A 26468-nucleotide genomic window follows, 5' to 3' on the forward strand; every position below is an offset into this window, starting at 1 on the left:
CCCTGGCGGCCGGGAGGACCCACAGCGGCCTGAGGGCGGCACCGAGACCTCCCCGTCCTCAAAAAACCCCCCTCAAAAAACCCCTCCAAAAACAAACAAAAAAAACCCCCAAACATCCAACCCCCCCCAAAAAAACCCCAAAAACAAACAAAAAAAACCCCAGAAAATCCCCCAAAAAGCCCTTAAAAAAAAAAAAAACAAAACCCCAAAAAACCCTCTAAAAAAAAAAAAAACCCACAAAAAACCTCAAAAGAACCCCAAAAACAAACCTCAAAGAAATTCCAAAAAAGTCCAAAAAACCCCCCAAACAAAACCCCAAAACCCCAAAAAAAACACCCCCAAAACCCCCCAAAACAAAAAAAAACCCCAAACAACCCTCCAAAAAACCCCCCAAAACCCCCCCAAAAAACCCCCAAAAAACTCCAAAACTCCCAAAAAACCCCAAAACACACCCCAAAACAACCCCCAAAAATAGTCCAAAAACCCCCCAAACCCCACCCCCAAAAAAAACCCCCCAAAATCCCAAAAAAAGGCCAAAAAAACTCCAAAAACAAAACAAAAAAAAAAAAAAACCAAAAACTCTCCAAAAAAACCCCAAAAAAACCCTCCAAAAAAAACCCCCCAAAACCCCCCAAAAAATCCCCCAAACCCCATCCCCCAAAAAAACCCCAAAAACCCCCCAAACCCCCCTTCAAAAAAAAACTCCAAAAAACCCTAAAAAGACCCCAAAAAAGGAGGCAGAGGCGAGAGGCTCTGTCTAGTATTTTATTAGATTTCATTTCCAATATGCCTGTATTGGAAGATTTAGGAGACAAAAAAGGCACAAACTCACATTGAAAGAAACGACGAGATAATCTAACCCATTCTACAAAGTGTGTGTCGCCAAAGGAAAGAGCACGGGAGAACCCGGCGGGATGAACCCAGCAGGGCTGCGGGATGTGAGGGGCGAGCGGCCCTGGGGCAGGCTGGGGCTCGGGGGCTGCCCCTGGAACCCCAAAACCCGGGTGGGAATGGCGATCCCAGCGCTTGCAGCCCCTCCTTGGGATGGAGCCGATCCCGCCAGGAGGGTTTCTCGCCGAAGCTGATGGAAGATACGGCACGGGAACGCTGCGTGATCTTTGCTATGCTCACTAGCAGGAACCAAGCGTCGAGACTGAAGGGTCTTTACAGGATTTGTCTATCCAAAGGCTGAGGGATGCTTTCACTTAGGATCAAATTGGAAGGACAGAAAACAAAGGGTAGGGAGCAGAGGGGGAGGATTCAGGCTGAAGGTCCTGTAGTTTTCCCCCCCTCTCCCTCCCTCCAAGTTTTTCCACTAATCAGGAAAGCTTTGTGTAAAAGCTCTTACTCTGAAATCAGAGGATCAAAAAAGGATTGCAATGGTGGAATGTTACAATCTGCTTCCACGGCGATTAGTGTCATCAGATGGAAAAAGCCTCTTGGATAACACAAACTGAAAGAACAAGTGTGCTATGTGTATTCTCAGGTTGCCCTCAAGCGTAAGAATCCCTCAAAACATAACCAACAAACATGAACAGAAGTCAGTGCATAAATTCTCTGTTAAAAATACTTCAAACTGAAAGAACTCTAACTGGGGCCTACACTCCTAGAATACTTCTGGAACAGCTATACAACATGTCATGAAACATCCTGGTCCCAAATAGCCTCCAAGATTAAAATTTAGTTTTCTTTATCTATTTTACAATAAACTTGTTTTACTTCTGTCTGGTGAGATTGCTAAAACCCCTCAAACCCCACCCCAACCCCGCAGAACCATCTGAGGTCACTGAGAAGAGCCTGCCAGAGTTACTGGTACAATTCAGAGCTTATTGCACTTAGACATGAGTAAGGCAAAATAACAAACTAAAAATAAAGGGATAAACTGCCCCCTCCCCAGAAACCAATGCCATCCTCTCCCTCCAGAGCATTCCCATCTTCCCTCACACTGAAAACAGGGCATGGGAGCATTTCAGGATCTCCTGCTTGCAGGAGTGGGAAGGGCTGGAGGAGTCAGAGTATTACAGAATGCTAAAAAGACTCCTCAAAAGTGGTGATACACCCACGACTGTTTGGCATTCAGGGTTTCATCTTAGTGCTGCCAAACACAGAAGTGGAAAATAAAGTTATTACTACTAGGGGAGGGGAAAAATCAAACATTGGGCCTTGGGATAAGCAAAGAAGTAGGATTTTTTTTTTCCTCATATGTATTGAAGAAAGCAGCATTTCCTTGATTCTGTTCTGCTGAGTTGATTGTCTAAAGCTGATATCAACATAAGGATAGTTACAGTAAATATCTGAGTTCATTAAATAATGAGAGCTCTTCACATTAACAGTATCCTCTATGATTTATAATAACCAACAGATATCCTAGCAAACTGCAGGATTTAATAAGTAGTTTTTCTTACAGCACAAAAGAAGATATTTCAGTCAGCCTTGCAATGGGAAGAATATTATTGCTGAGCAGAACCACGGCCCCAGGCACCTGGAGGTAACCAGATGCCAACACCTCTCTTGCACACCAGCCTTTGCAACATCCCAATTTGTCCAGGGAGAATCACATTGTAATTATTAGTCAAAACCATTCCAGCTTTGTAAGTTATGGGAAGTCTTAATTAATAAAGAAGCAGGAAGTTGCAACATGTGTCAAGAAGGATTCTTTAAGACTGACATGTACAGCTGGAGGACAACAGAGCTACAAGGGCCAGAGAGGCCCCTAAAATGGAAACTCAACGGGTAAGTGCTGAATGCCCCAGCACAGGGCCTGACTGCAGCTTCTGGGCAGTCTTTAATTCATGTTTGTTAAGACAGAACAAAGGAATGCCCTGCAGAAGCCACAAATCCCAACTCACCACAAACCAAGAACTCTCTGGCTGCTCCTCATGCTGTACTCAGGTTACCTGCCATTAAATATCTCCCTCTGGGAGCAAGGGTGAGAGCAGAACATTTCATGGAAGAGTTTTGCACTTTTAAATATAGACTATTTCCATCTCCAAACAGACATTCAAAGAACAGTAAAGGGCTGGGCAGAAACAAAGGTGGCAGTTTATCCCACTTGGAAAAAAAAAATCAAAAACAAAACCAAAACAAAAAAATTCTAAGTCACCACATCACAAGACTATTTGAGCTAAAAATGTCACTTGGAAATCAAACAGGGCCACATGGAAATTGGTCTGAACACAATGAAAAAAAGAGGAGGGAGGAGTTGTAAATACAGATCTCTAAGTCACACGGCCCCAGGAGGAGGAAGCTCCTTGGGATGCACGTGCTAACATTGGAGTGCTTAGTACCAGACTGTCTATTTGCTCACAATATTAAGGGGCATCTAGAATTAGCTATGGGAGGTTTAAAATCGCCTGCCAGCTGGACAGAGAAAGGCTTGATCCAGAGATGGTCCATCAGTCAAGGGTGTGCATTCCCTGGGCCTTCCTGATGACTGTCTTGCAAACTGAAACAAAGAGACAACAGGGAAACGTTTCAGGATGGCTCTGGGAGAGCAGTGTGCCAAGGGAGGGGGCACACAACCTTGAGAGAGCAAATGTGAGTCAGGCAGACAATGCAGGGTTACACTGCAGCTCTGATCCACAGGAAATGCAGAGAGGAAAATCAAGTGGCTGAAGCTGCATTCAAAATTAAAATATTTCTATCAAAGAACTCCCTCACCTTGTTTTCCCTACTTACCACCAAGCAACCAGCAGATAACAGAGGGCAAACAGAACAAATAGTGAGTACTCCAGGAGGATGTGGTTCTGCCCCACCCCATTCCTTCCAAGGATAACTAGGATGGCATTTATTGCCCTAACAACCTGTTCTTCCCAACAGAAATGGACAATCCCTTCTTTCTCCTTGCTTTCTTACCTCTCTAATACTATACAACACAATTGTATATACTGTATATACTATACAACACAATTGTATATATTGTATATACTAAACAACACAATTGTATACATTGTATATAGTAAACAACACAATTGTATACATTGTATATATTGTATATATTGTATACATTGTATACATTGTATACATTGTATACATTGTATATACTAAACAACACAATTGTATATATTGTATATACTATACAATTTTTGCAATGTCTAAGAAAAATTTGGCAAAACCAGCCCCCAAACTGATGACATATTTTACAGAATAGAAAAAAAACAAGTCAAAACCTTTAAAATGGTCATTGCTACTTCTCCTGCAATGCCCAAGTGTTACTGCAAGCCTTGGCCCATTAGTAAATACTACTAACAAGCAATGGAAAAAATAAATTCCTCACAAAATGCTTGGAATATTCAATTTCCAACTGTATTCTAAGTATTTGCATGTCTAACTTACTTTTTTTGAGACTGACAAAAGTTTCTATGCAAGTCATGGAAAGTAGCACATGCATTACAGAAATAATAGCAGTAAACTACAGTATATTCCAACACATTTTTCTTACACTTTTCACTCAGACTTTTCTTTAGAATAGTTCTGAAATGAGGCAGTAAACCTCTCTCATCAACCTGTCAGTGAAATGGCTTCACTATAAAAAAAATCAATAGCACAGATTTGCTTGTCAGAAGATATGAACAGGATCATTCCTCACACAAATGTTGGGGGTTTTAAACCAAACAGAGCAATAGAGATTTGTCAGAAATCTCTTGATACCTACAGTGCACAAGGAAGGAGTCACATTAGTCATCTGCAGCCGACATTCCTTTCACTGGATCTTTTTCTCTCATCTGAAAGAGGAAAGAAGTGCTCAAGTAATGATTCTCACGTGTGTTATCTCAAAATTTATCAGTATGGAACATCTCCTGTGTGTAAGACATTGATTATATCTCAGCACCTCAAATCAGTGATTGTGAAATGCACATGCAGGGATCACTTCTGGTTAAGCTGTGGGTTGGCAGCAGATTTGGAACCATTATCCAAAGGGCAAGAGTGTACATGAAACTGTAATGAAATATCCTGAGGCATGAAGGGAGAGAAGGGTGCAGGGCAGGACACAAACCACAGAACAAGGTTCTCATTATTACCAAACTTGTGTTTCTCAGAGTGAGAATGCTGTTACAACCCCCACTACCTGCTTATGGTACTTAGAGCTATAAAAACCTTTTACCCAACGGGTTTCTGGCAACTAATGAGGACAAAAATCGACCATTCAGCTTTGAGTAAAAGCAAACAGAAGATATTGAGGCAGTAAATGAATCATTGCCACTCAGCCCCTCATTACCTGTGGTTCAATACATTTACTGCCTCAACAACAAACAGAAGGAGAATTCCATAATGATTAGGAGGAGATGCCAGCACGATGGACTCATGGCAAATCACTCACAGCACACACAGCATGACCTAAATAGCAGGAGCACAATTCACACCATGCCCTGACAATGCAGCAGCCTTTCCTCTCTCTGTGCTGGAGAGAAGCAGCTTCTCACACATCCCACACCTGCCCTGCTTTGCCACTAACCTCATCCAGCTGTCTCTTGGTCTCCTCCTCCATCCTACGGATGTCCTCCATAGTCAGATCAACCCACTTATCGAGCCAGCAAAAGAGCTGCCGGTGGAAGTTTGTGAAGAGCCTCTTTTCTTGCTGCAAAAGGAGGAATAAAACACAAACCAGCTTAGTCACAGGGCAATTACCATGGAGCTCACAGCACTGGAACAATTTTCAGAGATGTGTAGAATCAGCTCCCTCGCCCACCTTTCCATCGAGCTGCCACAATTGGAAACTGGAGATAGCTAATTTTTAATCTTTTATCAGAATACCTAATCTAGAGCCTTGAATCCCCAGAGAAATGCCTTTTTTTTTCCTTTCCAAACCTAGACAGCAGTCTGCACACTGCACTGAAAGAATTAGTGAATTTCCTTTGATTTGACAGTATTGTTCTGACTCAATAAAGTGCTCCAAGCTGGGTTTACTTAGAGCACAAAAATTGGTCTGGAAGTGCAGAAAAAAGGAGAAACAGGTATTTTGAAAATCCTTTACTTGCTAAAAACTACAAGTTAGGAAATGTAAAGGGCTGACATGCACTTATCTTATTATTTTTTTCTTTTGAAGTGACCTAAAAAAATGCCTAAATTTGTTTTCCACAGCTGAAAACCTTTCAGCACAGGTGACTAATGTGCACAAACTACTCCAGGTTTGGAGCAATTTATTTCCATTTTATAAGAGATAAGGTAGGCAAAATCATTATATTAGACAGGGATATATAATGCCTCTTGGAAAGACCTCATTAAGGAAGGACACTTCAGTTTTACCAATTATGGTTTCGTATCTCATCAAAAGCAGCCTGAATACTTTGATGCAAGCCTGTAGATACTCATAAATAGAAAGGGATTGGAGACACTGCATTATTCAGGTCTTTTGTTAGAGGTATTTAAATCCTGCAGCACCATGGTCATTCCCCCTTGGAGCTGCCTTGAATTGCTTTTGCAGAAGCAGCTCTGTGGTTTATCAATATTAACCACTGAGAAGTCTCTGATCTGAAGGCACAGAAGTTTTATGAACACAGCACTGCCTGGAAAACCACACACAACCATTCCCAGGTGTAGCATCCTGCCCCAGCTCATGGGTTATAGACTCTGCCACAAAAAAGCTCTTTTCAAGATACCACTTATGTTTTAATTTAATAAAGTTTCTCACCATCTGCTTATTTTTAACACAGGTTTTTCAAGCAGCAGACTGGGAGAGGAAAATGTGACCAGAGCTCCAGGAGTTTCAGAAAGATCCTCAGCAGCAAATTGAACCCAGCTTTAACTGAGTGCAGAATTTCAGGCATTGCCTGTACAGCAGGTGGGTGATGAGATGTGCCCCATTCCCACATCTCCCCCCATCCCAGAACTCACCTTCTGTATAAAGTTCTCCACTTTATTTTGCAGACCCCACCACTTGAATTTGACTGTTACCAGCTTGTAAGCACACATGTATGGACAATCTGACTGCTTCCCCAGGTCCTTCTGCAAAGACACAAAGATATCCACATTAATCCTCCAGTCAAGTGTCTCCAGGAAAGCAGCTCCTTCAGTCCTAACTGCAAAGTCTTCCCACAGTTCCCCACAATCCTCTTGCATTGTTACACCTTTCTTGTATTTTATTGACAAGTTTTGTCACACCTTTGCTCACCCTTTTTCAAGGCATGATGAAACTAGACCCTGGTTTCCTTCACAGGTGGCTTTCCCTCCATTCTGAGAACAGACTATTCCTTCCTCTCCTCTGTTGTCCACTCTTTCTTCCATTAAAATTATGTCTTTCAGCATCTTCACTGTTATACCACGGCTACTTTGCTTCCTTTAAAGTCTCTCCATAAAGTCCCTACCTAAAACATTTTGGAATTAGATTATATCATCTGAGTCATGATTACAAAGTCTTAAAGAAAACTCCATAAGGTTTCCTATTTCCCATTACAGGAGCCATAACCACTCCTCCCAAATAAATCACATCAACCTCAGCTCCTGCCAAGTTTGCCTGCTAGGAATCAGAGCTGGACACCAGGAGCTCCCCAAATCCCACCCAGGGTCCCTTTTAAAGACTGGCATTGTATCTGCACTTGTAATGTCTTCAGATTCCAAGGATTTCAGTGAAAGGTTACACACTGCTGGTCATTACTCAGCTATCTCATACTTGAATTCTCTTGGGTGAACCCTTGGGCTGAGCAGCAGACAGCTCTAGAGATTTCCTGGAACTCATTCTCTTTGTACCAAGCTCTTTCATTTCTTTTAAAATCAGAACAGATTCAGGTCTGAGTTTTGTATTTCCTTCTGCAGAAGGGATTCCAGTGTTTTCCAGATGTATCTTTGGCTCCAAACCCCAGTATCTGTCCTGATACAATTCCTGAACTCATCAATACAAACCTTCCAGTTGGGACCCAGAGGTCCACGTCCAGTCTTGACAGATTTAAACCTTGCTGGATCTTCTTCTGCCTTGTAATCCTGTTGGACAGACACAAAGATTAAACACAAGTTATCCTACTGTTTTCCAGCTGTTCCTTCACAAAAAGGATTTATTTTCCTGGCCCAAGACAAATCTCTGCCTTATCAAGAGCTACTGTTTTCAGACCTCAGCTTTAGGTCAGACACTCTCCAAGGAAAAGTATTCACACTGTGTTGTGTCCTAGACCTATGAAGAAGTGATAACAAAGTGATATGACCTTTGTAAGGCTATCAGAAGTCCTGTAGGATATATTTCCTGTAACCACTTGTTCTCTGGGAGCTAAACACAAAGCAGCTGTGCTATCTAGGACTGTTCACAGCACTGTATCAGTGTGATGCTCACATGCTGCTCACTAGAAGAAAAGTACAGACAGACTCACATACTGCCATGAAAATGGTATCAAATACTGTCTGTAAGTCAGGAAACTCAACCAACATTCTATTTTTATGCAGCTGATTTTTCTTTCCAGTAAAGAAACACCCTTTTCTTTCTCACAGTAACTGGAGTGGTTCTTAGAACCAAGTATTGCCTACATCATTTCCAGACACACTTGTGAAGCCATGGGTCAGTCTCAAAAGGAGGCAAGTTTAGGAGAGATCCTGTGTGGAAAGGGGAGTGCCATTTCCTGCTATTCAAGCACTGCTGCAGAAATACTGTTACATGCACAGGCAACACATTTTACAGGCAGTGTGACAGTTTTTAAAAGCTTTTCCTCTGGCTTGCATGAGTAGTTTTAAGGAAGGCCTTTCCTCCTCTGTCCATCCTCCCACTTGTCCTGCTGCCTGTGACCACCCCTGGAAGCACAGTTTGTCCCTGATCCCCCCCAGGGGCTGTTACCCACCCACCATACCTTGGGCAGTACTTGGCTCCTGTCAGCAATGTCTATATAAATGGCTTCTACACTCTTCCATACCTCTGGCTCCAGTTTGTGCACCTGCAGGGAAAAAAACAACACCCAAGGAGCTGCTTCAGTGACAGAACACTCCCAGCCTGAGAAAATATAAAGCCAGATGGAAATGCAGATACTCAGTGCTCCCCTTCCCACCCACAGAGAGGCAAACACACAGTGGGAGAGTTTCTAAAGAAGCAAAGGTGCTCACACAGAACAAGTGCTTGGGGGTCAATTTTATTCAGTTTATGTGAGAAGGCAAGAGAAGGGAGTCTGCCTTGGTAGTGAGACAAACATTTGAAATGCAGGAACACAGTGGAGAGACAGCTCCACACAGCACTGCTCTAACCCAGCACAGAAAGCAGTGACATTAAAGAGATGAGTAAAACACATGACACAAGTACTCACATTCTCTTGTGTTCCAAGATCTGATTTATGCCAGGTTTCAATTTTGATCAGGAAGTCATCCTTCATATACTCATTCTGTCATCAAAATAAAGCTTCTTATTATTCTAGGATATATAATTATATAAGACAAATATATAGTTTGTCTTCTTATTACACAGATAAGCAATAGGAGAGTCAACTCAAAGAACTAAATCAAAGAATGAACTTTCCATTTGACTGGGGTCCAACTTAGAGAATTTCAGAATTATTTGTAACCAGATCATTGCTTTCAGCAAAATTGACTGATCATTAATTACTCAGGATTAAATAAACCACAAGCTGTTCACAAAGAAAACCACCATAAATTCTATTGTTTTAGTGAAACATTTGGAGTTTATAAACAGCTTTTTCTTGAAAGGACAATATCTGCCACTCTATTTAGAGTTTAGAAGGGGTAACATAAGTTAGCTGGGCAGAAACTGTCTTTTCACAGAGATTATTGATCTAGCACTGAGTACATATTTTGATGCAACTCTTCAAATTAATAACAACATTAAAGTGATGTGCTGAGAGCTCTTGACACAAAGGGAAGGGACAAAAAGCACAGTTCTGCCAAGTAAGCAAAAAACTTTCCATTTCTCACTATCACTGTGAGTAGCAAAGGACTCCCAAAGGTAACCCTATCCTCCCTCAGGGGAGCAGAAACAAAGGCACAAGGCAGTGAAACATTCAGCATGTAGAAAGGAAATATCAAATTCAGAAGAGATTAATCAAGGGGAGAACATGGCAATAAACTGGTTTTTACTCAGTTTACCCAAGCAAGGGCTTGTTCCCATTTGTAAAGCTGAGTTTTGCTGAGCACAGACAGATCTCTGTCCATGCTCACATGGACACACCACCCTTGGTAAGGGGAGTTCATCTATGTGATCTTACAGTGATAAAAGCTAAAGGTTTTATCATAGGTTAAAGAGCTTCTTCTACCCAAACCACTTCATTTCAGACATTATTCCACAGATTAGCAGTAAAAGCAATACTTACTGTAATAACTGGTCCAAGGAATCAACACATGGAAAGAAAGAGACACAGTACTTTAGTGAGGAAAGACTACAGCAACCACTGCCCTCCTCCCACTCAGCTCCAGCTTCCCAGGTACCTCTGAGGGAAAAGACATGGAAATTGATAAAACCCAGCTAACTTCACGCCCTTCTCCTCTGGAAATTCTCAGAAAAACCCAGAGGAGCAGCAATTAATTATGCACTGCCACTTGTGCTCCCTGGCCTGCAGCCAGCTGGAGGAGAAGATGGAATGAATATGTTCAGCTGACAGCATTTTACCAATGCTCTCTCAGCTTGCAGATAAGGAGCCTCTCCACAGTTCCAAAGGAAACCCACGCTGGATTTCAGGCCAGAGCAGCCCTGCCTGGAGTAACCAGACCCTCTGCATCTCTGCTGCTCATGGTAACTGAGCTCCCTGGACACCCAGGCTCAATTATTCAACACAGAAAAGCAATTAAAGATCCTGTAACAGTCAGCAGCTGCTCTACCTGAGCAATTCTACTCGAGCAGAAGGAAGTCTGAAGCTGGAGGTGAAGTTCGTGGTCTGTTCTGAAGTCTAACATCAGGGCTTGATTAAGAAGCAATTTGGTTTTAAAGCTATTATAACAATTTTTGAGTTTTCAATCCAGCATCCTGCAGACAGTTACCATCCCAAATCACCTATCAGGCACATCCAGCTGCCTTAATTACCCACTGCTGGGCTTGGGCTGTTCCGAACCCCTAGCATGTGAAAATTGCTTTTTACAGCAATTTTACAGAAAGCAATTATTCAGACTAGCATGTTGGGCTGGAGGGAGAGAACAAGACAGCAGAGCTGAGGGTAATTTTTCAAAGGCTGAACTTCATCTCAAAGAACATTTCATTATTTCTGTAAGAAGGAATTGGGGTTTCTTTCCTGCTAGTCCGACAAAATCTGAATAAAGCAGCAATAATTATAAACCAGGGCCTTCCCACTTTGCCATGACTGTGTGCTGGGACTATGCAGCTGCCTCAAAACAGGTTCCTTCACCTCCTTAACTCCTTCCCTGTGGGGAAGACTCCTCATTTACAAAGAAACAAATTAATCTCTTCAGAAATGTCCACTGAAACTTCAATGCTTAGCTTGCTACAAATTAGGACCTGCTTCTTGAGGCATTATAGCAGCAACTCCTGCATGTTTCACTGCAGTTGTAACCTCTCAGTTTCTTGACATCTGGCCACAGGCCATGGTTACACTCACAGTGGAACACACATCAAATTGCTTTTCTAAAAACATTTAAGCAACATTAATATTTAAGTCAGACTGCAGAGAAGAACACTGCTCCCCTTGGCACCAGCCCACAGGTACAACTCTTAGACAATCCCCACTTCATTTCTACTGCAGAAGTTGTGAAACCATACAATAGCAACAACCTCACTTATAGCTTATACTCTCAAAGGAACTAAGCAAAGCTTCCATTCAAAGCACATAAAACAACATATTACAGCACAAGGAAGTGTGCAGAACTGCAGAAAGTTATAAGCCAGGCATTGAAATTCCCTCAATCTCTAGTACTACTTTGATAATGGCCCATAATATGTATATTAATTGAGCTTCTCAGAGGAGATATAGGGAAATGGAAGAAGGATGCAGTCATAATAATTAAGAAAAAAATACCATGAGGCACAATTAAGTAAAAGCACTGCTTTATTCCAGTTTAGAAGGCTCTGTGCAGAAGCAAGCTGTGCTCCAGGGACAGCACAGCAACACCACCTTGGACAGGAGGGCACGGGCAGAAGCACCAGCAGCTCCTACACTCAGGTTTGGCTCCTACTGGGTCCCTGGCTCTTAAATTTCAGATTCTAGTGAGAGGGCTGAAAGCCTGGCTGCTCTGAGCCAGCACAGCATTTTCTGCTGCCCAAGGATTCACAGCAGGGCATCAAAGTCTCCCTACAACCAAAACACTTGAGAGCATCCAAAGGAAAAGGGTAAAAAAAGGCAGCCCCACAATGCATCCATGGGCTCCCACATCCAAGGAATCACTCTCACATCCATGGGATCCCTCTCACATCCATGGGAACACTCCCACATCCATGGGATCACTCCCACATCCAAGGGTTCCTATATCCATGGGTCCTCACATCCATGAGATCACTCTCCATCCAAGGGTCCTCACATCCATGGATCTCTCACATCCATTCATCCCCACATCCACAGGTTCTCACATCCATGGGATCACTCTCACATCCATGGGATCACTCTCACATCCATTCCTCCCCACATCCACGGGTTCTCAGATCCATGGATCCTCACATCCCTGGGTCCTCTCTCACATCCACGGGCTCTCAAATCCATGATTCCTCTCATCCATGGGTTCCCACACCCAAGGGTTCTCCCCTCCTGCCCAATCCCAGCCAAAGGAAGGTTTCAGTAACTTTTCCAAGCTCTCTTGCTTCATGTCAGGCTACAGATTCTCTAAACAGATTTATCAGCCTCCGCATCAAAGCTGCCTTCTGCTCCAACCCCCACAACAAAGCACTTTTTATCTCATATTATGATGCTGTTTATTACAGTTGAGGGGGGTTTTTTGGCTTTGTTACCATTACTAGCATATTAAAATCTGAAATTTCTTTGATGGTGTTGAAAATCTTGTACTTGAATTTAGTATCCCATTCTTCAGTGGAATTTTATGAGTGTGGAACTGAAGGATAAGCAGCTTGAGAATAATAAAAGAAGGAACTCCCTAGCTTTGTTTCAGAAATTGGTGGAAAAGGAAAAGAGGAGGTGGAGGATACAGCCAGGCATTTAAATCAGCTCAGTGGGCTTAACATGGAAATAAACTAGACATTTACTAACTAATTTAAGTAACATGAAGCAAGAAAACTGCATAAAGTTTAGAAAGGTTGTGAACAACCTTGTTTCCACATCTTCTGTGAGACATTAAAAATTTATTCTAAAGTTGATGGCAGTATCTGAATTTTGTGTTTGAAATATCCATTCCACTAGACTGCTGCATGTAATTTCACAGACTGAAGTAACACTATCCTCTCCCACTGCAGAGCTTTTTCCTTCTTTTAAAACACTTCATTTAAAATTCACTTAAATAAATTGTCAAAAAAAGGGGGGGTTTATATATTGAGTTTCAAGAACAGTTGGAATTTTTAAGTGTTTTGTTCCCATAGCAACTGTACCACTACCAATGAGCAGCAAATGTATCCTTCAGAGATACAAACAGCACAAAATGCTGCCAAAAACACCACACAAGTTTGGAGGCAAAGTCAAATTTTCAGTTTACAGCAATAAAGACCAGAGAAGCTGTACTGGTTAAACACCATGGCTGGTAACTTCAGTAAGTAAATACTAACCACTCCTGTAGAAAATAGGTTTGACATTATCCCAACCCTTTACACAGCTCGCAGAGCCTCAGCCCTGCCTTTACAGATGGATTCACTTCAACTGCAGCATTGAGTTCATCCCTCACTGACCTCAGACCCTGCAAGTGAGCAGAACCCATCACTTAACTGCTGTTCCCTTCACCTGCTCTAAGCAGGAGGCACCTGAGATCTGCCCTGCTCCCCTCTGGCATCTTCCACTTTTTCCCACCTGGCTGTGCTGCACTTGAGCACATAAAATCACCCCTCATGTATTTATTTCATCTGTGTTACAGAGCTGTTCCTTTAGGAAGATTTCTTAGTCTGTTCTTTCTCTACCACAGAGGAAGGTCACTCTTCAGCAGCACATCAGACAAGGACAGTTCTTTTACCTCCTCACTTTATTTTGCTTTTCCTGACCACACAAAGAGCTTAGAATACAGGAATCCAAGATTTTAGACCTGGAACAGCTTCTCTACAGGTTGCATTTTTACTTATACCCTCCCCTACCTTTTTTCCCCCTGCCCCCAGAAAACAAAAAGGGAGAATCCAGAGTCCTTCCTCAGGCACTCACCAGTTCTGCAGTAGGGATAGGCATTCCATGCTTTTTCATGGATATTCAGAGCTCCTTCAGGGGCCAGCATTCTCACAAATGTTGGCACTTTGCTGTAGAATTTGGAAATAGGAAGAAAGGCATTGATAAGGACTACATGGAATGAGAACTGAGACAGGCAGAACATCACCTGGAATGCAAACACTGGAGATTTGCACAGCTCTAGAATTGGTAGGGCTCTCCCCAACCCCATTACAATGTTTTCCAGAAATTCTAAATCAGACATTTTAATATAAATCTTCTTTACATAATGAAAGATAAAACAAAAGAGGCTGAAAGCAGGTTGAAATCTAGGAGCTGTTTTGTTCTTCAGCCAAATTCAAGTATGAAAATATTGGGTGGCAGGATCAGACTTGCTTTGAAAAGCTCCAAGCCAGATTTTCTGGGACAGGGGAGGGTGGGTGTCCCAGTGATGCTCACTACCAGGTGCTGTCATTCTCCTGCCTTCTGCACCTTTCAGCCTTTACACAATCTGTGATTTACAGCTGCTGCAACCCCTCTGGCTCCCCTTGCCCAGCTCTGGGAGTGAACTGGTTCCCATACCTCTGTAGGTGGTAGATCTTGTGTGTGTACTGCCCACGCTCTCCATCCCTCTCGTAGGGCTCGTTCACCAGGACTTCCACTCCTTCACCTCCACCAGTTTCATTTTTACTGGCTTCTGCCACAGAATACAGCTGCCCCACTTGATACTGCAGAAGTTAAAGACACATTATTACCATGGCTATAATTCAGCTGAAGTAATAACTTTGCCAGAAGAAGCCAAGGACAAATTTATTACCCGGGGAGAAGGCAAAGAAAAGGACATCCACTGGTATGGGCAGATAAGCAGCTCATTTAATTTCATTTGAGATAGAAAGCTTGAGTGGTAGTTAGGAGGAAAGCACTGCCAATAAAACACCTTTAACCCTTCAATGTCAAGCTCCAAACCAACACAGAATCAGGAGAAAGCAGGAAAGAGTAAAGGAGCATCAGAAAGTAAGAAAACACAGATGACCTCAGGGATACTGCAGCAAAATCAAAAAGGGTTTCACTCCTTTTGAGTGACACACAGCTGTCCCCACAAAATTGAGAACAAGGTACTGCCAGTCCTGAATCAATAAGCAGACAGTGCTGCATCCAGAAGAGTCCCAAAGAAATTCACATCAAGCTTTTTTATAAAATGCAGGGTAAAGGAGTGAAAAACTTCATAAGGGAGACAGAAGATAAAGGGTATTTGCACCACCTGATTTAAGTGCTCCAAGAAACAAACTTGTTAAATGTGCACAGCTTAGGAGCCCTGAGGGTCAAAGATGAGCATCCCCCACTGCAGTTCAAACAACTGAGTATGAAGTGTGAAGTAAAAAGGGAATTTTCATTCTGAAAACTTTATCTAATGAAATAATTGAGCCAGTGTCCCAAATGACCAGTTGATCTATCCTACAGTCACTGCTCCCACTATTATTTTTCCTATTATCTTTGGTTTGGGTTGTGTTGTTTTTCCTCTGTATCTCACTTCCTCTTAGCCACAAGCTTAAACCACTACCAGGGACAGCACAGAATTTCAGCATACAGTAAAATTCTTACCCTAAAATCATTTCTCAGTCTCTTACAGACACTCACTTGGCAGCATTATTTCCCAGAAATCACCTAAAGTACTTGATACTACATAATTTCTTTCATAACAGGCATTCACAAATGTTTCCCTGGGCAGAACAGAGGAAAACCAAAAATAAACAGAAGAGAACATTCTCCTCTGCAGAAGATGTAAAGATTAATACTCTTGTCTCTTGTAGCTGAAAAAGGAGATGCAGAGCTCAAAAGAAACATGATCAAATGAAGAAAATTCACACAGGTCTCTCTGAGGCAAAGTTAAATGAGCAAAGTTTGAGGATGGAGAAGCTAAACCACTGACTTAAAAGGAAGAGTTCTAACTTAGCAGAGTTAAATCTTCAGAACTCTGAAGTGAGCAAAACAGCAACTGTTGCCAAAGGCAACAGTACAGGGACGCAATCTGAAAGGGTAAACCACAAAGTGTTTGGCACCAGAAGTGCAATGACAAAAAAAAAATCAACCACCAAAACCTCCTAAAAATTCCATAACATAACTACAAAGCAATGCAACACTGTTCAGGCCATCTTCCTTTTCCACAGCATAAGGCTGTGCATCAGAAACAGGAATAGCACTTCTGAAAGGCAGCCTGGAAAAGTGGAATGCTGCTCAGAGCTGAGAACCCAGAAATACCTCACTGGGCTGGAACATCTCCTGCAATGAAGATTTCCACAGTCGTTAAATTTTGTTGTCACAGCATCCAAAATAACAACAGTACCCAAAGCTCTCTTTGTGCCATCTGGTGCCAACAAAGGCCTGCTGGAAGAATAGATGGAAGCAAGGCTGGGTGCCCTGGGGGACAGAACAAAAATCAGACCATTTCCAAGATAAGAGCAGCAGCTCTGCTGGATCTCTCCAGAAGGTCCTGGCCCAGGTTACATGAGCAGCCCTCACTTGGCTGGACAGCTCCTGCCTGTCACAGCAGGTTGGGTTTCAGTCTGGGCTTTGGGCTGCAACACAAGTCTGTGACTTCTGACATTTCATACACCACACTGCCTTCCTTATGACTCCCTACACATGACCCACACAAAGCAGAACTCACCTCCCTCCAGAAGAGCAAAACAGGAGAGTTGTGAAACCTTAGAAGCAAAGTTGCTTTAGCAGAGTAAGAGCCACACAAACACTCATAGAACAGAGTTTATTATGAGTTTGGTAAGTACAGGATTACAGGGAGGACTGAATGGCTTTGCCTGCTTTGCAGCAAGTCCCAGGCCAGAGCTCCAGGAGCACAAACTAATTCCTCTTAGTAACAGCCTCTTATTCATTCCTTCTCCCTTTCAAATACTTGGGTCAAAGCTCAGACACTAAGAAGATAAACCCTTTGGTTTAACATCTTCACCATTTAAACTTCCCTGTTATTTCTGAGCCTTTAATCACATTGATAAGAGAGGAAATGGCCCAAATAAAACTGTCCCAATGAGCAAATCCCACATCATTCTCCCTGCAAAGGTAAACAGAGAGAAAGATTTTGGCTCTAGGAATCTGAACTTCAGACAGACCTGAGAGCACCAAAAAACTTCTCTTCTGCAGGATCATGCCTCTTGCTCTGTGCCAAACACCTCTTACACAGCTGAGAGAATATCTTCATTGCACCAAACTTCCTCCAGCAGGCCTGATCTCAACACAACCACCTTCAAGAGCAGTTGTTTTCCTGAAAGCTGCTTTGAATGCAATTAATAAGATTCCTGTGTGTTTGGCAAGCTCCTTGCCATGTGAAAAGGAACAAAGAGGCAGCACAGAATGTGTACACACAGCTCTAATCCATACCAGCATTTCAGTGGCAGCTGGCAGAGCCACCCACACGAGTCCAAGCTCCCCAGGCTGGCACCTGCTGCTGGTCAGGGGATGGGGGCAGAGCCTGGCACCCAACACTCAACAAGGAAATTCCCTTTGCTCCCCACAGTGGGACAGGGGGTAACCCAGCACAGCAGTGCAGCCTGCACTTGAGCAGGACTGTGTTTTGGCAGGGTTTCCAAGTAAAGGACAGACTGCTACAGTCTAACTCCTACATGCCAGTTTTAGTCATCACCAGGGCTTCTCTTGCACTGTTTGGTTCCCAGCTTGGCTAAGCAGCACTGAGCTCTGTGTTGATTAAGTCACAGCTCCCCAGTGCCTTCCTGATCACCAGTTTTCTCTTGAATTCCATTCTATTGGTTAAGATCCATTTGCTAAGGGTGGAGACTGAACACAGAATCCCTGGTATATCACAGAACCTCACAAAAGCCTCCCTGAACCCTTTCATGAGGTCTCAAAGTTACAATTAATTTCATTCCCTATCTTACACACTGGTATCAGATGCAACAATTTGCACACAGAAGATGTGAACTCTTAAGCATTTTGAGCAAAAACCAACCATATGAAAATGAAATCAGAAGTCCTCATGCTATCCAGAGATGCTTCATGAGCAGCTACACAGTCAGGAGCAATAACAAGTCTCCAGAGCCCTATTTAAGAGTTCTGCACACAAGGAAATCCTTGAAAGCAATGAAGGTTTAACAGCTGGTTTGCAGAACAGACAGCAGTGCAGTGACCAAGTGATGCACAGATGTGTCAGCATCTTTGCACACAGGAAGGGGGATGAGGCAATAAACACAGCAGCACTCATCTTGTGAGTCAACACTGGAAATAACCTTTTTTCTTAAGCACACCCAGCTACACAGGCAAAACTAAGTGAACTTTAGAACTGCTCAGGGAACTGGCTCCTGAAATCTGCCCTGTCACAGGAAAAACACCACACCTTGGAAAGGGACATCACTCATGGGACACAGGGACAATGTGCAAGTCTGGGGAGAAATTTGATTTGGTCAGGTTGGGGGTTCCTCCACAAGGACCCAGAGTGGAGCAATGCATGTCCTGAAACAGATAATCCCAGGGCACCCACAAAGGAGTTTGCCAGAGACTGACAGGTTTATCTACAGCCCAAACCCTCAGTTTTCCACACAGGCAGTTTACACACAAGGCTCTGGACAGGCAGGGAGGGACAAGAGCACAGCCAGGGACTCGCTTTAACTGGATGAAGGCTAATCCCAGTATCAGAGAACTTAGGAAAACCCTGAGTTGGGTTCCATCCAGTCTAACCCCCTCAAAGGAACAATCTGCATGCGGGTGCTTTGACTTTCTATTTACACACCTTGACACCAAGGAGCCACATCACTACAAGGCAGGGTTCCTGCTATTCAGGAAGGTCCTTTCTGTCCATTGAGCTCAAGCAACCTGCAATTTACCCACCAGTCTGCATCCTTTGCTTACTTGATAAAGCTGATCATGTTACTCCTTCCTTTGTCAAGCTCTTGCTCTTGTGAGTGGTGCTGGTGCACAATAAAAGATCCAAACTTCCCTACTCTCATACTTCACTCTGACTCCTGTTAAAACTGCTGGAAACAGATTCATGCAGAAAGCATAAAAGCTACAGGTAGGGAGCAAGCAACAGACAGAACTTCTGGCATTAACAGCCTTGTTCTTGCACTAACACAGAACACAGACCTAACCCCACTCCCTCATCAGAGTTCTGGGCTTTCTGTCAGTATCTGATACCTGTCACAGGAACAAGAAACTCAGCTCAGACACTGCTTCTGCTTTACCAGCCAGTCTGATGGCTGCAGGAATGCACTACATGAAGTTCTAAACTGTGTTCTGTCAGAAGAGTGAGAGTTATAAAAGGGATGTGCTTAAAAAAGTGCCTCCATGAGCCAGCCCACCACTGTCTACGCCACAGTAGCTGCTATATTGAGAGGAAAGAGAAATGAACAAGAGTGCTGTTATCACAGCTCTCCCTAAGAGTCAGAACAAGGCCTTGATCAGAGTTCACAAACCCAAGGCTCACAGCCAAGGATCACAAGGAAAAAATAAAACACATCCAGGAGAAGGAATCTGCTATGGAAGTGCTATAGACTCAGGCATTTCAATTTCTACCTTGTTAGTATAAAGATTAAAAAATTCAAAACACTTATATGGTTAGATTCTCTTCAAGAGTGATGTTCAATGCAAGAGGAAGGAAGGAAAGGCAAGCTGAAAATCAGAGGAAACAGGAGGGAAACAGCCACTGAGTCTGCACAGCTATTCCATGGGTGGTTTGGTGATGAAAATCACCCTGTCCAATAGAAACTACATCTCTTCTCTCAATTCAGCTTTATCTAAACAAAAAGAAAGTTTGCTGTATGTAAGAGCTAAATAGCACAGGTCTTAAAAAGTCCTTTTGCTATATGAACCTCCTAAGTAATTCTTGATCTTTGCCTAAGAGTTTAAAACAAAAGAGCTCCAGCAAAACACAGTTTAAAAGGTGACTTAAATCTGTGCTAAAGCTTCCCCTTTGTGTTAAAAAAATAGAAAAGAACAATAGTGCTAATGAAAAGGAAACTGCACTTGAAAACAGCCTGACAGCTCAAGATTTATAATCAGCATATCTAAAAGTATTTTGTAAGAGAGATGATTGGCACCCTCAGACTTAATACAATTATTTGGTCAAAAATGATGGTGAATGAGTAACAGCTCACAGGGGCTCCTGAAGACAGCTTGCATTTTCCAGTTTTTGTTCATGCTTTGATCAGAGGTTTATTTACAGTCCTAAAGCAAGAAGCAAAGAACTCACCTCCTCCACAGACACGGGCAGGATAACGCGGCTGGAAAGGAAACAGAGACAGAAATCAGCAAATATCCCTGCAGCCCCCAAATCCCCACATTGCTCCCAGCAATGGCTGCACAGCTCTCCTCTCCCCCCAGAATTCCAGCACCCACCCAAACTCCTTGGGCCAAAGAATATTTATATAACAACCTCAAAGAGAAGCAATACAGGATGGAGCATAATTGCAACCCTCTCTTAAAACTCTGTAATTCAACTGGTGATCCCTCAGCGGCCTACAAACCCACACAGCATCAGCACAGGGTGATCCCTCTCACTCCACCCTTTCAGCAATCCCATCTCATTCCTCATCAAGCTGCTGGGGAGGTTTCTGTGGGCTCAGCAATTCTGCAGAGATCTGCAATGGCCACAAGGCACGATTTGCTCACATGTCCCCAAGCAGCAGCAAACAGCAGAGGAAAGGCTTTCTCAGAGCTCACTGCAAAGCAGGGTGCAGCCACTGCTTTAAATTAATCTTTTTTTTTTCATTATTGTGGTTTCCTGAATGCTTCTGAGAATCAACTGACTGGACAGCAGAGTAAAAACTGCCTGAAGTCACAGAGATTTTTTAGAAAAGGATCAATTTAAAGCTGACAGAAATACATGCTTGTTAAGGTCTTCTCCAAAACTGGATCTGTGGTTGACTTCTGCTTTCAGCAAGGATGATGTCAAACAAGGAACCAAAGCAGAGACAGATAGGAAATGGATATGGCTACCATGGCAGAAGAATTCCCAATTCTTTGGGAATTAGTCTCAAAGGAACTGGGACACAACCAGGAAAAAAAGCCCTCTGTATTAATAAACTGATTATGAAAAAGCAATTGTGGTGAAAATAGAATTCTTTTTTTACACTTAACCAAAAGAACAAACTGCAATAGGGGCAAAAGATTACAGATTATGCAAGATTACTTGTGACAGCAACACTTTATGCTGACTGCAAAGTACAGCAGAAAGAACTACTGAGAACTGCAAATGAAGTTCAGTGTCAATTAAAAAAAAAAAGAATAATGCACTAAAGGGACTCATTTTCACCAAACACATGGGGTTAATGAGCCCCAAGTTAGTTACTGCCAATATCTTGTGCCTTTATGGAAAAGCAGCAGGAAACATCAGCTCAGTGGCAGTTCACAAGTAAATCCAATAGAGAAACTGGAACAGCACACAGACACACAAAAAATTACAATTATGTCACTAGAATCTCCCACATATCAACATCCTGAATATCGCACATAGTCCTGGTCACTTTATTCAAAGAGGATACAGAACAAGTGAAGGAAGTTAGAAAATATTATTGGAGATGGGGAAAAGCTTCTGTGTGAGGAGAAAGGAATTAAGAGAAAAAAAAACAGCTAAAAGGCTCAGGTATGGAAGAGTTTTAATGATCATAAATGATGTAAAAATAAAAGTGAATGGAGAAGGAACAGTGACTGTTTTACAACAGAAAAATCATTAGGCAACAAATTTTAGACCAAGTCATGTGTGCTTCTTTATGTCAAGTCTACTGAAGACATGGCATTCCTTGCCAAACACAGGAAATAAAAACAATTTTAAAATGGGATTTTAAAATAGAAATCCATGGGCCACTTGCTGGTAGGATACATTGAGTATAATTGCTTTAGCCACTGTTACATACTGTTTCCTGAAAATAGTATGTATGTTTCCTTGCTGAAAGGCAAGGGGGGAGAGGACCAACACCAGTGTGGTGTAAGGGAGGATGAAAAAAAGGAAAAAAGGGATTTTCACAGGTAAATTTTGCAATCAAGCATGGTGTTGGGTTAGTTAACTGGATAAAAGTGCAATAAAAGAGGGGCTGGATGACAAATTAAAGTGAAAGACCAAGAAACAGGGAAAAAACAATTTCTTTGGAATGGAGTTAAAACATTTCTCTTCAGAAAATCTGGTGTAAAACATTGCTGTAAGCAAATTAAATTCCATTTAGGAAACTGGAAGACACTAAATCTGAATTGTTATCTTGGAGCACAATGGAGAAACAGAAACACACACAAGATGAATGGTTTGCAGTTTGTTCAGCCCAAACCAAGAGAGTGAGGGTGAAAACCACTTACAGGTAGTCGAGTGATAAAGGAGGAGGAGGGAAAACTCCTCAAGAGGATCTTGAGGAAATCCTTTGCAGGAGCAGCAATGGAAACAAAGATTCCTAACTTTAGGACAGAACTTGCTCAATTTATGAGAAATTACATGGTGTGGTCAGCCTGAAAAGGGTGAGGAACATTTGAGATCCCTGTTAGATTAAAATCTGCCTCAAATGACAGCAGAGGGAAGTACAGCTGCAGGGAAGGTCAGTGGCATCATCATCACTTCACAGGAAAGGGAAGTGAGTCTCCACACTCTGATTCTCCTCAAGGTCTTCCAAGGCAGTTTAAATCAAAATAAGGATGGCAAGCAAGACTCCAGCCAGCATTTACAAACCCTGACACCAAAAAAATGCAAACAAATGAACAAAATCCAGGCAGCTGATCTGCAGCACGGATGGACAGAAATGCAAGATAAGTCTGAAAGTCTGACAGGACAGCAAATGAAAGGGTTAAAGTCATCACTGCATAACCATCAGGACAAGAAGCTGTAGAGAAATGATGATACAGACTTGTCTGATAATAAAATGTGACATCAGGTTTTTGTTCTATTGCTCTATTTCTGTATCAGCTCCTAAAATACTTACAGGCATAATAAAATCCATCTGATTTACTAGGGAGAGTGTGACAGGGGGTCACAGAGATGGAAGAATAATCTGCTCAGATGAGATGGAGTTACAGATCATTTAGCTTTTTACCACCTATGGTAGGAAGGCAGTAATTACCTGCATGCAACCAGAACTAACATAAGAAACAGCAAAGCACTTCAAACAGCCAGCTCACACCAAAACAAGAGGTTTCAACATGCCTTAAACAACTGCTTCCTGGAACAGGAGATTTCATCAAAAACCATCTCAAATGGGATGTAAATTGAGCACGTACAACACCAAGAAAATTTAAATCTGAGCCAACACAGTGACACAACTCAGAATGTGCAACTGTCAGAGGTGGCTGGGAATCTCAGAAAGTCAAAAATAAATTTTCATTTGGAAAGTCCAGCAGCAACCTTGACTGTCCTCAGAGACACATTTGTCTTACTAAGGGCAAAACAAAGGGAAGAAAAGAAACAGTATAATGGCAACTCTAAAAAGGTTTAGTGATCCTTTTGAAAATACAAATGGAAACCAATGTAGTAATTCTGTTTTTTTTTAACCTTTACTCTTAACGTTTACACTTCCCACCTTGTTTCTGAAGCAAGCAGCGTGAAAGACCAGTAGGCATGCTGATATGGTGAGGTAAATAATACTGAGTAAAATGACTTTTGGAAGTGATAGTCACGAAAATGAATTGCTCATGCTGTCAGAAATCTGATTCAAAATACATATGTTCTCACCTTCACAGCACAGCTGACTGATAATGAGCTTTACTGTGGCACAGGGCAAGGGATTGTGAGCAGAAAAATGAAAAATAACCCAGCCAAGGTGCTCTAAGAGGGAAAGCAGTAAATCCACAGGAAAACATCAACAAAACAGATGTTGTAGAAGGAGTTAATTATCTTTTCATGCACCTGAAACTAAGCACTTAGGCCAGGTTTCTGCCTGCTATCCAGTTTAACACTACAGAAGGTAATGGTGTTTCTGTGTTAGCAGCTCTGCTGCTCCTGAACTCTACACTCCTATTGTTTGGATAAATATAGCAGGGGTTTAAGGATTGGGAGAAAAAAAAAAGTTAATCAAGTTTAAAGGCAACTACAAGGATCAGTACAACCCTCAATGTAGTTTTAATATTTAAATCCACACCATGGTCCATAATCTTGCAAAAAAATTCCTGTAAGGAGGACACAGTCATGTAGGTAAATGTGTCTAAGAGAAGACCTGAAAACCCACTTTATCCCTGGGATCACAGGTATCTTTTGGAAGGGGAGAGATAAAAAATAAATAGAAAGCTTCTTCCATCAGCCAAAAGAAGTTTAAAACGATGGAATGCACTTAACTTGGGAATGCACTTGAGTTAACCTTAAGAATTCAGGAAATAACTATGTGCAGAGTGCACACAGCTCTGAAGACACCCAGGCAAAGTGCACCGGTCCAAGAGGAGATTCCACATCAGCAAGCACAAAGCAGCTGAACCGAGCACTGTGACAAGTGGTGACCAACAGCCACACACCCTCACGTCCAGCCAGCTTCCCACCCTTCATCCCCATCACAGGGCAGGACACCCGCAGCAGCCTCAGCGTCACTGAACAACTCCAAGGTGAGCCTTCCACACACCAAAAATATTTTGGAGCTACCTCATTTCTGACATTCTCAGGAGTCCCTTATTGGAAAATACACAGCCGAAGGCGGGAGGGGATCACAGCCAGCCTTGACACTCGGCTCTGTTACAGCGAGCAAGACGCCCCTGCCTCCCTCAGAGCTCCCACAGAAACCGCCGGGACCGAGCGGGCTCCGGCTCGGCCCTCGGCACCCGGGCACCGGCAACACCCACCGGGCGCAGCCGGTGCGGAGCCCGCGGGGGCACCGGCGGCAGCCGCGGAGCCGCACAGGGGCCGAGAGGCCCCGGAGCCCGCGGCCCCCGCCCCGCCGTGACCTTCATGCCGCCCCCACCGCCGCCGCGGCCCTCACGGCGCTCCCCGCTCCCTCCCTCCCTCTCCGCGGCCGCAGTGCGGGGCGAAGCCGGGCCGCCCACCCGCGGCCGTCACCGCGCCAGGCCCCGGGCGCGCTCGGAGGTGACCGGAGGGGCTCGGGGGGGGCCGGCATGGGGGAGCTCCCCGCACTCACTATTCCTTGATGAGCACCATGGCGGCGCCGCCGCGCGCCTCCCGCCCGGGCCAGCGCCGCTGAAGGTGACAGGAGGCGCGTCCGGGAGCCGCTGCGTGGGATGGACCGAGCCGAGCCGAGCCGAGCCGAGCCGAGCCGAGCCGCGCCGCACCGGGACGGGGGGGCCGGGCCGGCGGGGGGGGCCGGGGCGGTTCGTCTCTGCGGCAACGGCTGCGTCACCTCCGCGCCGCGCGCGGGGCGGGGCGGGGCGGGGCCGGCTGGTCCCGCCCCCCGGCCCCCTCAGGCGGCGCGCGCCGCCCTCACGGGCTTCTGCCCGGAGCGCCGCTGACGTTTTAAATTAAAACGCTTGGGTTTTTGGTGTTTGGGTTTTTTTAGGTTCTCTCATGACGTGTAAACCGCGCGGTGCTGTTTCAGTTTCAAGGCTAGGCTTGCCAGAGCAGTGCCGCAGTCTTCCCAGCAGTGCCGCTGGCAGGGAACTCCTGGCAAGCCCTTAGGTTGTTCTGGATCAACTCATCAACTCGTTTTAAACTATAGCTGCCTCTGTAGGTTCTCTCAAGAGGTGTAAACTGTATGGTTGTTACTTGTTTCAGCTCGGGACTGGGGTTCCCGAGAAGTCTCCCTGCAGTGCTCCCGGGAATCTCCGTCCTGCCACCAGCAGATTCTCCTTAAATCACACAATGGTTTCGCTTGGGAGAGACCCCAAAGACCTGTTCCACCCTTGCCATGGGCAGGGACACCTTCCACCAGCCTAGGTTGCTCCAATCCCTCTCCAACCTGGCCTTGGGCATTTGCAGGGATGGGGCAGCCACGGCTCCTCTGGGCACCCTGTGCAAGAGCTTCCCCACCCTCACAGGGAAGAATTTCTTCCCAATATCTAACCTAAATTTCCTTTCTTCCAGTCTGAACCCATTCCTCCTTGTCCTATCACTACAGTGCCTGACGAAGGGTCCTTCTCTGGCTTCTCTGTACCTCCTTCAGATACTGGTAGGTGCTGTGTGGTCTCCACACAACCTTCTCTTCTCCAGGCTGAACTAACCCAAATTTGCCAGCCTGTCTCAACAGGGGACGTGCTCCAGTATTTTTGTCAACTTCGTGGCCCCCCTCTTTTGGGAGGGTGGGGAAGGGAAATGACGAGTGGCCAGGGCATTAACGCAAATAGCCAGGGGATAAGTCAGTCCTACAGTCAGACAGGGTGAGTGGCTTCAGGTTATGGGCTTCACCTTGTCACCAGGTCATGATTTATGGCATTTTCAATGAT

At 43.9% G+C, this 26468-nt stretch overlaps 1 protein-coding gene across 1 annotated transcript; it reads right to left on the reverse strand.

Moving 5' to 3' along the window:
- Positions 1-751: 751 nt before the first annotated feature.
- On the reverse strand, positions 752-25395 carry PITPNA (phosphatidylinositol transfer protein alpha). Its single transcript, XM_059486775.1, has 12 exons — positions 25211-25395; positions 20368-20398; positions 14736-14881; positions 14154-14245; positions 10233-10240; positions 9216-9290; positions 8769-8852; positions 7840-7917; positions 6835-6945; positions 5456-5578; positions 4655-4724; positions 752-3445 (listed from the first exon to the last, which is right to left on the reverse strand). Exons 1-11 carry the CDS (start codon positions 25228-25230, stop codon positions 4677-4679), a joined length of 816 nt encoding a protein of 271 aa, XP_059342758.1. The 5' UTR covers positions 25231-25395; the 3' UTR covers positions 752-3445; positions 4655-4676.
- Positions 25396-26468: the final 1073 nt, after the last annotated feature.

This window comes from Ammospiza nelsoni, chromosome 21 (assembly GCF_027579445.1).
Source record: "Ammospiza nelsoni isolate bAmmNel1 chromosome 21, bAmmNel1.pri, whole genome shotgun sequence".
NCBI classification, from domain to species: Eukaryota; Metazoa; Chordata; class Aves; order Passeriformes; family Passerellidae; genus Ammospiza; species Ammospiza nelsoni.